Below are 12903 nucleotides of genomic sequence, written 5' to 3'. Positions count from 1 at the left end.
TCGCATCCTTCAGCTCGCTCCTCCGCAGAGCAGCTCTCCGGGCCGCGGCTGCAGCGTCCGGGGCCCCTTCACCTTCCTGGCCTCGCCGCCTCTTCACGATCCGTCTGTCAAACCGCCTGCTCTTCGGCCGGGATTGCTCTGCGCTCGGCACAGCTCCGGTGCAGCCTGGCTTTGCCCTAGTGACTCCTCGGGGTGTCGGGAGCTTCGCAGGGCCGGTCTGAAGCTCACCTCTGTCCCAGCTCTTTTGTAAATACGAAGCGCGTTGCGGAGCGATGCAGCGTGGAGCCCGCGGCGCACCGGCGCTTGCTCTCCCCGCGGCTTGCTGAAGGCGCTTTGGAAGAGACGGCTGCAGCACCGTCCCTCCCGGGCAGGGAAAGAGGGAGCAGCGGCCCCCCTAGCTGCCGAGCGCTGCGGCCTGAAGACGCCCCCCGAGTGGAAGTTTAATTATTTTGCACCCGGCCTCCCTCCTGCTCGGGTTTTCCAGCTGTCCAGTCGCAGGATGGGGAGACGGTGCGGGCTTTGCCCGCAGCTTTATTGCTTGTGGCTGGGCTGTGTCGCGCTGTGGGCGCAGGGAGCAGCCGGGCAGCAAAAGCAACAGCAGGTTCGTCCCGCGGGGGGAACAGACTCCATCTACCCAGCCTCGGAGAATCGGGAGGACGGAGCAGGGGCCGCCACCAGCCGGGTCCGCAGGAGAGGCCAGCAGGATGTGCTTAGGGGGTAGGGAAACACTTCACCGCAAACGCACTTCCATGCAGCTCATATCTACTGCACACAATGCAGCATAGCCACCCCCGAGCAGCCCCTTCCCGCTCACCTCTCTGCAACACAGCGCCACGAGCACTTCCATGCAGTCCACAAGCAGCTCCGTGTAACCCCCACAACTACATCGATACACCCCCCAATCCCTCCAGGCAGTCCACAGCCCCAGCCAGGCAAGCCCTATTCCCCAACACCTCAGTGGAATCTATTACCAATCCGTGTAATTCCCACACCGCTACCTTCACACAATTCACAGCGGTCTCCATGTAACCTCTCCCCACTTCAAAACCGCAACCGGTGGCTCTTGTGTTTGTCTTCTTCACACATGACATTTCCTTTCAAACTCACTTATTAGTCCAATTCAATGTTGTTTTAATTCTAAATTTTGGCCGCGATTTAAAAAAATAGCCTCTTAGATACTGTGATTATGTTTGAAAATAGTTACTTACATGTAAAGGTAAACGTAAAAAAGTGGTGCTATTAACAAGTAACAAATATTGCTTCAGTTTTGTGATCATTGGTATTACAGCCTTAAAAAAAACTTTGAGGTAGGCTTTGTTTTGCATGTTAAACGATGTGCTTGCAAAAGAGGATGGTTTTGTTTGGTTTGAGGAGGAATTTTGGTTTAAGGTAGTGGTGGAAGGTGCTTTTTCTTTGTTTTTTTTATTTTGGGGGGAGGAGGGGAGTTTGCTTTTGTTTGGCAGTTCATACAGTTTTTGTTTTGTTGTGAGTGGACTGTAGATTCTTTCCCTTCTGCATATGTAAAAAAAACTGGATGTGCCTTTACATTGACTGACATTTTTGTGTGCACATTTATTTGTATGTATGTGACAGGCCAAACGTGTGTGGCTCTAGATTCCACTCCTACTGTTGCCCTGGATGGAAAACACTCCCTGGAGGAAATCAGTGTATTGTTCGTAAGTGTCTGACTTTAGGTTTTTACAATCTCATACGAAATAATCTTCTCTGAATTTTTCTGCTGCATCCAGTATAAGATAGTGGAATATATCTTGTAATTCATTTTGGCAAGTTCAGTCTTCTAGGTTACACTTCAAAAACGAAATGATAGATTTAGTGGCTCACAGTTCCTATAACGGAAACCTTAGGAATGCCCCAAACAAAGTAGTGATTTGCCAAGAGACATGGATCAATTTAGTTTTTAAAAAAAAAAATCATAAATTGAGTGATCAATACTGAAAAAAGAAAAATGTCAAGCAAATGGGATCTGAAGTTTTCTAAAACTTCTGTGGTAAATTTGGAGTTGCAATATAATGATATGATAGGAAACTTTTTAATATCCAGGTGTGTTCACTTATTTTCCTGCTTGTCATTTTTAGTTGTGTTTTAATAACTATAAAGCATGGAGGCTCAATGATTATTGCACTGGTCAGGCTAAATTTTGTGCTGACAGATCTGGCTATTGTTGACATGGTTTGGCAAAAAAAGGAGAGTCTGCTGAGCAGTCTACTTAAGAAAAATTGTCTACCTAAAAAGGAAATATAAAATTTAAGGGTTTTTGTCTGTTAAATTACTGTTCATTTTAGAAGTGTGCGTTTTGCTCTTTGAACTTCAGCTTTAATGAAAACTGCACCTACTCATCTACCCTTTGACTAACCTGTGTTACTTTATCTAATAAATACATCAAATTTGCAATTCAAGAACACATTGCTCTCCAGTTCTGCTGTGATGTGCTTTGTAATGCTTCAGCTAACAAATCAGACATTCAGTGGGGGATGGGAGGAAAATCTATTGGCTTGTAGAAGTTAGAGATGGAAAGACCTGCCATGTCATTGAGGCCATTGCCTTGGCAGCACATGACTACTGGCCTTTTCACTTTTGTTTATTTTACATAGTTAAGTCAGTCGTGTTGGAGATACACCAACTGACTGTTGGTGTATCTCCAACTACACCAGATATTCTTGATCTTAGGTTGACCTTAATGTTTTACAGGCAAAGGATAATTACAAATTCAGAACATAGAAGACAGCAATAGCAAACTAGCTGTTGAATAATAGGAGCACCTGAGTGTGCTTAATTCTATTTTTGTGGTTAATGGTTGACTCTGAAAGTTACTTTAATGTAAAATTTATGAACAGCATATATGGACAAATTTTAAAGGTATTTAGGTGCCTAAAGATGTATCTGGGGTGCCCCATGAGATTTTTCAAAGCCCCCAAAAACCTAATTCTCATTGTAATCTCTAAAAATCTGGCCAGTAGTGCATACTAAGGGCCTGATCCTAGAATCTATTCACATGCTAAATTTGAATTTGACTTATGTGTGACTTATTTGCTCAAAGGGCCCTATCCTACTCCCACTGAACTCAGGATAAAAGTCTCTTGTTGACCTCAGTGGTGCAGAAATTGGGCCAAAATGACTATGAGATTGGGTAAATGGTTTGCACATGATGCTGTTTTTAATAGATGTTTTTGATTATGAAATAGTTTAGGAACACATTTCTACATTCATACTCTGCTTTTGTTGTGACCGGAGACTCCTTTAGAACACTTTGTAGTTAGAGCCTTTTCTGGCCAAACTAAATGGCTACTCCACTAGCAGTACCCCAGTGGAGATTCATCTTATACCAGCAAAGAGTTCTTTTGCTCGTAGAGCTTATACCAGTTCCCCAAATGAAATAAGCATTGTTTGTTTGTTTGTTTGTTTTGCCAGTATAAATACATCTACATTGGGGCTTTTTGCCAGTTTTAAAAAATGTAAAGAATCATGCCCCTAACCAACCAACATTATTATACTGGCAAAAGTTTCTAGTGTAGACCTGGCCTTACTCAGGAAATAGAGCTGGCCCATTTTTCTGTGGGTTAATAAATGACTTAAAAAATCAACTCTGGGTCTCTGGTGTTGGCCATGTATTGTAATTCAGATGCCTGACTCTATCTTTTCAGTTAGCCAATGAAAAAGGATTCTGGTTTTTTTTTTTTTTTTTTTTTTTTTTTTTTTTTTTTTTGCATTAATCAAGGCAATACTACTAATTTTAACAAAACAGTGAGTTCAAGTGAATTATCTCTTCCTCTCCCCTCCAATGGGAATTTCTTCAATGATCTTTTTTCCAAATCTGCTCCCTTAGATAGTGATATTTGTTCAGCTACTCTACCCACAACTCCTATAAAAGAGTTGGTATCTATATATTCTGATTTTTGAATATCATCAGACTCAAAATGTCCTCTTTCTGAATGATAAAGATGAATAAGTTTTCTGTGAAGAAAATCTGTTCAAGGTTTTTGTTGTGGTAACTGTCTGAGCACAGTAAAGAGGAAGAAGCATGTGTTTATGGCTCAAATGACACATGAAGACTCCTTTGCCAACAAGGTCTTCATTCTGCTTTATTTTTAATTCAGTTTTGCTGTTGTATTACTATGATGTCAGATTAGGAGCTGATCTCTCTCTGCTTAGATATCTTGGAAAAGAGTCTCTTGAGGTGGAACTACTTAATTTGCCCATCCCAATTCTTGGGAAACCATGAGAAATCTATTTACTGATAATATGTCAGGTGGAATTTAGCCTGGGGGTTATAATATACTATATATATTGTGACAGACCCAGCCCAGTGGGGTACAGGAGTCTGGTAGAGGGCAAATATACTGGTCACTGGATGAGTAGTTTTCTGTTCCCTGAGTGACCAGAGCAGGGACTGCACTAGAGTAATCAGGAACCTGCTAGAACCAGTTCAGGCAGGCTAATTAGGAGACCTGGAGCCAATTAAGAAGAAGCTGCTAGAATCAATTAAGGCAGGCTAATCAGGGCACCTGGGTTTTAAAAGAAGCTCACTTCAGTTTGTGGTGTGAGTGTGAGGAGCAAGAAGCTGAGAGGGTGACCTGCTGGAGGACTGAGGAGGCACAAGCGTTATCAGACACCAGGAGGAAGGTCCTCTGGTGAGAATAAGGAAGGTGTTTGGAGGAGGCCATGGGGAAGTAGCCCAGGGAGTTGTAGCTGTCATGCAGCTGTTACAGGAGGCACTATAGACCGCTGCAGTCCACTGGGCCCTGGGCTGGAACCCAGAGTAGAGGGCGGGCCCGGGTTCCCCCCAAACCTCCCAATTGACCTGGACTGTGGGTTCTTCCAGAGGGGAAGGTCTCTGGGCTGTTCCCCAACCCACATGGTGAATCTTTGAGGCAAGAAAATCCGCCAATAAGTGCAGGACCCACCAAGATAGAGGAGGAACTTTATCACAGTATATGTGTATACACACATAAGGATTAGTTGAATTTTTGGTAGGCTAGATTAACAATTTGTCATGTATTCCTTGAAAAGAGTTAATTTCAGCACATATTACACTGAGACATCACACTGCATTGCAACTTCTGTCTAAAAGTGTTCATCAGTTTAGAAACTATAATCTGGTTATTTGGTTGGAAGGTCTCTGAGTACTTCCATCATTTTGTAATGAATGCATCCAATTATAGAGATACTGTATGTAAAACATTTTTTTGAATCAAATTCATTGAAGTTTAGGTCAGCAGAGGGTAAGGATGTGCAGGGACAACATATTCATAGATGGAAGCGAGAGGTTTTTGATGTCCCTCTGTGGTGCACCAGGTAACCAACTGAAGAGCGGTGTCCATGGTCTGCAAATGTGAGCTAGGGATTGTGTGACTTTAATGGAGAATTTCAAGGAGCACATGTGAAAAATCGTGCCTAGTTTGGCATTGATAAGGAGCTTCTGTTTTCAGGGGAAAGGTGTTAAGAAAGTTGATAGGTCTCCTAGAGAGAACATTTTTACTTGGCTAATGGAGCAAGAAAACAATATACTTTATTTTTGCTTTGATAAGAAAGTTAGATTTCTTCTCATTTCATTAACATTTTTTCTTAAGTCAGAACCCAGGATACAAAATTCTGGGACAGACGCAGTCCCTGTCTGGGCTTTCTCAGGTAGTGGCTTGGAACGCAATTTTGCAGACTAAAAATTTCCTTTGCATTCTTCCATCGGGAAGAACAGCGTTTCTGTCTCTTTCCCACTCCCACAAAACTAGTGAAGATGTTAGGCCTTCAGAGCATGTGGGTCTCCCAAGAACCATGGGGGCTGAGGTCCTCCACATGTGGACTCTGCATGTGTACTGTCTCCTACAAGAACTTGTTCTTCAGTGGTGTTTGTGTGGGGTGCTGGCTCCACTAATGTTCTGGAGCTCAAATTCTGTCCCTTGTACAAAACCCCCCACAACATTTATTTGGCTTTAATCAGGACAGAGTTCAGGATTTGGCCCTTTGCGTTTTCATGCTTTTATAGTTATTCTGTGGGTGGAACATCCATTAGAGTCAGTGGGGAAATATGCGCGCATGAAGATGGTTAATATTAGCACAGCCTATTACATAACATGTATGTACTGCCCAGAGGATTTCATAAATCTACCATCCTAATGACAATATGGAAGTGTTTGCATGTTTGCCTAATTTCATTAATTCTTTATAGGAAGGTTTATTTAACGGGATAATACCACATCTGATAGACCCTAAATATGAACCACTGTCCTCCCTCAAAAGGTCAGCTTGAGCTTTAAAATCTATCTTTAATCAGGAAAGGATAAGTAATTCTCCACAATGAGGTCTGAAATCATTTTAAAATGAACTTTTTTTTTTAAATACATGACCCAAACAAAACCCATCCAATAACCTGATTTTGTAATATGTAGTGCTTTTGTATTTAGAGGGCATCATGTGCAGTCAAATTTCAGTATCCTACTTGGACTGTCTTTAGGTCATTCTGTCTAAAACTTATAGTTTTTACTCTATTCCATCGCCTGTTTTGGAGGCTGTTGTTTTTAATTAGGAAAAAGTGTGTGGGGTTTTTTTTTTTTTTTTTTGGTTTTTTTTTGCTTTCCATTTTAAGGCTACTATTTGGAGAGTTATATTTTGGTCCTTTCCATCTTCAGAGTGTTGCTTTGAATTTGATCACAGAAAGGATTTACCAAAAATCAACTCTCTTTTATTTTGGCATATATCTAACATATTGTTTAACTGCATCTCTGAATTGAGCAATTTTCTGGCTTGGTTCAAAGCATGCATGTTTTCTCACTTACTTCTCTTTCGAACAATAAGTTATGAGTTTAGTTCATTAACAAGCATTTCTTTTGTAACTTAATTCTGAAAACACTGCTATTCACTGTCTTCTTAAATGCTTTCTTCCTCAGCAATTTGTAGAAATAGTTGTGGTGATGGATTTTGTTCCCGTCCTAATATGTGCACTTGCTCCAGTGGACAAATATCACCTACCTGTGGATCAAAATCTAGTAAGGACTTAAAATATTTGCATTGCTTTTAGAGAGCTCTCTTAAATTGATCTACAATAAGCATCCATTTTTCAAAAATACTTTAATGTATAGAACAAATACCTTTTTAAAAAAAAATAGTCATCACTATATACAAATATGTAATTTATACTTACTGCTTTAGTTCCGTCAATAGGCATTGCTCTCTGAGTGATATGACAAACACACATAGATGTAATACAATTTTCTAATTCTGAATTTTTGCATAAAAAGTTGGTTTCAAAATCCTTCTAGATATCTAGGAGTGGAAAGTTGTGCCATATATTATTGAAGTTATTTTCCCTAGATTTTATTTTAAATGTCTTGATAATTTTGTCTCACAAATGTAGGCATATATAGCCCTTTAAAGAATGTGTATCTCCATTGAAGTATGTATTATGTGTATATGTGCTTTTGAATGACTTTGCTGTTATAATATTATAAGTTAATGTGTGTATATGTGTTCTATTGTAGTACAACAGTGCAGTATCAGATGCATGAATGGTGGAACTTGTGCAGATGACCAATGCCAGTGCCAGAAAGGGTATATTGGAACTTACTGTGGACAACGTAAGTAACGTCTCTGTTTCATGCTTAAATTTGACAAGCAGGGATCAATCCTACAATCCTTGCTCATGTGAGTAGCTTGGCGTGTATAGAAGAACAAAAGAATCCAATTCTATACATAAGGTTACATATGCAGAGACATTGTGCCATGTCTGAGGATGTAATACAGAAGTCCCTCACTACGTGGACCAGATGAGGCTGCAACTATGCTACTGTCTTGAGTCCTTTGCACCTCCCACAGAAAGACGTAAAATGTTACATTAATTTGGAAAACAATAAAATGATTAAAGGCAAGAGAGATTGATTTCTGAGGAAAGATTAGAACGACTGAATGTCTTGTGTGGCCAACTGATTACTAATTAGCAGAGAATCCGATAAACAGGTTACAAGTATTTGAGAGATGAGACTGTCAATAAAAGAGAGAATTGTGTAAGGTGGTCTGTAGGTATGCAAATAGGAGTAAACAAATGAAGTAAAAAGAAAAATTAGATTGAATAGCAAGAAAAAAATCTATGATGGAGACATAAGTGGAAGAGCATCATAAAGAAACCTGGGCAAAGCACTGGGGAACATTCTGTGGGGCAACCTTGCACGTGTCATGATATAGTAGATGAATTTTCACATTTTTTATGATGATGATTTTGGGGTACTTTTCCCATGAGAATTAGATAGTTCTAAAGGATCCTTGATGGCAAAAGTGCGCACTCTTTTTTTTTTTTTTTTTTTTAAATTGCTTTAAAACCTAGGGCTTAAACCCTAGAGACTCTTACTGAGGCCAGTCAATGGGAATCGGTTTGGATCCTTAAGCACTGATCCTACAAAGAGCTGTGCATGCGCAGATCCCTGGGATTGCACAGAGCACACTGAAGGATCAGGGCTTTAGTTAGGGCTTGAGGATTTGGCCTCTAGACATAGGACTGAAAGTCATGTTTAAATTATAACATAAATATATTTAAATTAAACCATCGTGTTTTGAGATTTTTAAAAAAACCTTCTCGTTCCACGAAATATTGTAATTCATCCACTGTGTGCTATAAGAGCAACATAGAAGTTGCTTCATTTAATACATGGGACCGACATCTTGAGTGAAAAGTAATTGAGTTTTATAGGCCTTGATAAGAAATACAAGCTTTATCACGCTTCTAGGTAATACTACATTTTTATGTCTTTCCCTTTGTGATATAGTGGTCAGTCGAAGTGGACTCTGTGCATTTTTTCCAATGTAAAAGATTTAACAAAGAGTTGTTTTGGCACAGAGTAGTCAAGTGCTTTATAACCTGCCCTTAAGCTGTGGGGACCTGAGTTGGAAGACTGCCTAGAAACTTTAAGACCAAAATCTCTCTTTGCTGTTGCTCAGGCATGTTGTAAAGACAGTGGAACTGTCCTGTAGTTGCAATCTGTTCTTTCAGAGCACATGATATTTCTGCGCAAAGCTGTGTAGCCTTGGAAATAGTGAGCCCTGAATTAGGCAGAATTGATTTAAGACACTAAAATTAATAATCTTTTCAGTATGACAGATGAACTCTCTCTTTCACAGTCATATTCTATTTATAAATGCATGCTTTCCTAAAGGCCCAGTGAAAATTCTTGCGGGCTTAAAAAGGAAAGGTTGCTCTGAGGGAATTGCAGTATACCAGCAAGATCACTTATTTTGCTAGGAAGTTCATACTTCATTGTTTCAAGAATATATATGACATTGATTGGATTCAAATGGATGTATAGGACATTCATTGTTTGAGTCACCCAAATTTGTATATGGTTTGTGTGTGCAAATTCGTAACCCACCACTAGATTTATTACTGGAGAAGGCACATGATATTTCTAGTGATCTGCATCAAAGTAGATAGCTTTAATATCTGACCAGGACACCTTAGGTAACTCACTATTGGAGGCTACCTGGAGATATGATGACTCAATGGATCTCCCAGGTATCCTAGCCATGCTCATTTCTGGCCAGCACTACCTACTTTTGGGGTTGCACTGTCTGCATAGTCGCTGGTAAAGTTGGAGTTTCTGATACCTTTGCCATTATAAGTACCCCATACTAGCAAGCTTGCTTATGTTGGGACCCCACAGGCCTGGGATAACTGACATATCCCAGGATGGAATATAATTATAGCTTTAGTTTTTGGGAAACTAGTTTAGTTTTTTCAGAAAAATCATAATTTTTTTAATATATGAAGACTGCATGAATATATAGAGGTTATGTAACTAGTTTAATTTGGAAGGATTCCCTTTCTAACTTTATCTTGGTGTCTAACACATGATTCCATGGTGCAGTAAAACTGCTTTGGTTGATCCAGCCACTTGAGGCCTCTGCTTGTGTAAAGGGATCCTGTAGTGCTGTGGAACTACAGTGGCAGCTTGTACTCTACCTCTTTGCCTCCCCTCAGTTGCCTATACAGAAGTGTGGCTGGGAAAACGGGATGGCTCAGGAAGACACTTGTGCTCTAGCAATCCCCAACTGCCAGAAGGGCTCCTAGGAACCATTGGCAACCAGGGGAATTTACAACAGCCTTCAGGCTGCTTTAAGTCTTGCCTGAGGATAAACTTTATCAGCCTCAGAAGCAGGGAAACCCAGTCGACTTTAAGCCACCTTTGCCCACACAGCTTCTATGCTCTTCCCATGCAGCCCAGGAGTTGAGCTAAAGATAGAGTTCCAAGCATTAAAATATGGCTCTACTCTAAAACCAAAATATGTAAAAGTGGCATCTTTTCATTGAACTGTGATTCTTATGTGTGTTCACGTTGTGTCTGCTAACTTTATGGTAGAAATAAGTTCTTACTACTATTTGTGCCTGTTAGTGCTGCACAGCCAGGGCCATTATTCAGCAAAGCACTTAAGCCTGTGCTTAATTTTAAGCAGCTACTTAATTCCATCCCCGTTCAGCAGAGCTTTCTAGCAGGTGCTTAAAATTAAGCACATTTAAACAGGTGCAAATGAGGGTGGAATTTGGCCTGCAAAATCTTTATTACTAGAGACGATATGCAAGAAGGTTTTCAGGTCCAGATTGAGTTTGTAGGGCAGTTTGAAAAACATTTTTACTTGTAAATTGAGGACTGTAAATTGGAAGAACTTTAACATTAGAGCTCATAAAAAGATCAAAAATAATTTTCTGTTTTACAATGGCACTGTTCAGATTTGATAAATATTTTAATGAATTTTACTTTTTAAAAAAAACTTGGGAAACTAATCCTAATAAGTTCTTATCCCCAGTTCAGGATTAATGGGTAAAACCGATTTGATCTTTGTATAGCCAATAGTTTTTGAGTTATGAATGAACAAAATATCTCCCTTAGGTTGATAGTAAGTATGAAAAGTTTCAGTCTGAAAAGTTTTTGAGCAGACTTGACTGAAAGCGGTCTTTTAGCCTTGACTATCTGCTACTCTGTACTAATGCCAATGAGGTCTATTTATTTACAAAGATAAACTATTAATATTACATCAGAATTTCAACTTTTTTCAAACACAGCTGTCTGTGAAAATGGTTGCCAGAATGGAGGACGTTGTATTGGACCCAACCGCTGTGCATGCGTATATGGATTTACTGGCCCTCAGTGCGAAAGAGGTAAGAAAAATAGGGAGAGGAAAGGAATAAACAAATCTGCAAGCAAGTTTCTAATAAGCCTTTTGTTGTTCAAACTATGTTTGTTTCCTTTGTGACTGTAGCATATCTGATAAGCAAGCACAATGCTTTCATTGTGATTGAGGAAAAGCTGAGTTCTTATAGATTTCTCATTAACTTTTGTGTAAAGTCAATAGACAGTGGGCCAAACCCTGCTGCCAGTTACACTGAGTGCACTAGGGCAGATCTGTTTGATTGCACTGGAACCATATAATTGTAACTAAACAGAATTTGGCCCAGTTTTCCATACAGTAATTGTTTAAGGGAAATGTATAGAGCTATTTATGTTGATGTGAGAGTGCCTTAAAGAAATATTTAAAATAAGAAAAAATGGATAAATTATAATAACTGTCTAAGGCCATGATTCTAGAAAGCATATATGTCCAGGAAAGCACATCTTTGAGTGCTTTCCTGAATTAGGACCTAATTTAGTAATTTTATCATTTTACTATTCTTACCGAAGAAGCCATCAGCTTATTTATTACAAGGATAGAAATGTCAGTCCTAGCCATGTCACTCACAACAACGTTGAAAGTATTTAGTACTAAACGTAAGCAAAATTGTTTTTAGTTGAATTTGAACTATAATCGTCATATTAATCTTGAAAGACAATAGTTCCATATATTAAAAATTTCGAGTAATGCCAATCAGTCGATCAATAAACAGGTTTACAATATATTTTCCTCTCAATGTGTTTACTTCAGTTTTTGTTGCAGATAACAGCTAGGAGTATTCTCTTTATTTTTAAACCACAAGGCCTTCAAATGAACAATAATATATCTGACATTGTTCATTACCACTGCCAAATACTTCTGACTTGTCAGGCAAACAAAAAGAACACTAATATTAAATTGAGCCAAAAGTGAAATGTCCCTCAACATACTTTCTAATTTAAAATGTTCTTGAAGACTGCTTTTCAAAATAATCACTAGAATTGTCCATCCTTTAACGTTAACCTGTCAGCATTAATCAAAATTGATGCTGGTTTGCTTGGCAAAAATAATGTTCTTTGTCTTTCTCTGGCCCAGTTTATTTTCAGTGTGTTTGCAAATAACTTTTCTCATCAAAAAGCATAATGAAGAAGAGAGCAACAGAGATATGAAAAGCTAATGACTAGAATGCATTATCATACCCTCTCCTTAAAATACTCAATAAGATTGCCTTTTCTAAAGTTAGTGGCATTGTGCCTCAAGAATCTTGGGTCATCCTATGTTATTTTAAACACCTAAATTTGGGAGTTTTCTCTCCTGTAGAGACAAGTGCTTAGTTCCATTGCACTAGGGAGATGTACATGCATTGATGGGGAAAATAGACTTCTTAAATTTGAGGTTCATACTGGGTTAAATTCAGACCTGGTATAAAGAGGAACAACTTCCAGGGAATTATTTGTTTCAGGTTCAATATAGACAGTGTTCAAATGTGATTAGAGAAAACACTATTTTACCACTTACATGTATCTTGCACTTATTTGGCATACACTGCATGTGTAACTTACATGCTCAATGGGTAGAAGTGTAGCAGGAAAAGAAACTGACACAAGGGAGTAATATAAAGCAAGCTCTGATTCCTGCCATGTTTACCCATTGAAAGTCAAATTACTAGCGGTTACAATACTTTGCCACAAGCAGCAGAGTGACATAAGTGATGAATTTGGCTCTTTGTCTAATTGCCTGTTGCTGTCAATCTGAATA

The 12903-nt window shown here is 39.3% G+C and overlaps 1 protein-coding gene across 1 annotated transcript in view; it reads left to right on the top strand.

Annotated features, from left to right (window-relative positions):
• Window positions 1–499: 499 nt before the first annotated feature.
• FBN2 (fibrillin 2) overlaps window positions 500–12903 on the top strand; it is a 260834-nt gene continuing 248430 nt past the window's right edge. Inside the window, exons 1-5 of the mRNA XM_065406785.1 lie at window positions 500–717; window positions 1594–1676; window positions 6903–7001; window positions 7494–7589; window positions 11060–11155. Of these exons, the coding sequence (XP_065262857.1) occupies window positions 500–717; window positions 1594–1676; window positions 6903–7001; window positions 7494–7589; window positions 11060–11155 (592 nt within the window). The remainder of the gene's footprint in view (window positions 718–1593; window positions 1677–6902; window positions 7002–7493; window positions 7590–11059; window positions 11156–12903) is intronic.

This window comes from Emys orbicularis, chromosome 6, assembly GCF_028017835.1.
Source record: "Emys orbicularis isolate rEmyOrb1 chromosome 6, rEmyOrb1.hap1, whole genome shotgun sequence".
NCBI classification, from domain to species: Eukaryota; Metazoa; Chordata; order Testudines; family Emydidae; genus Emys; species Emys orbicularis.
This window is presented reverse-complemented; position numbering and strand designations above follow the sequence as displayed.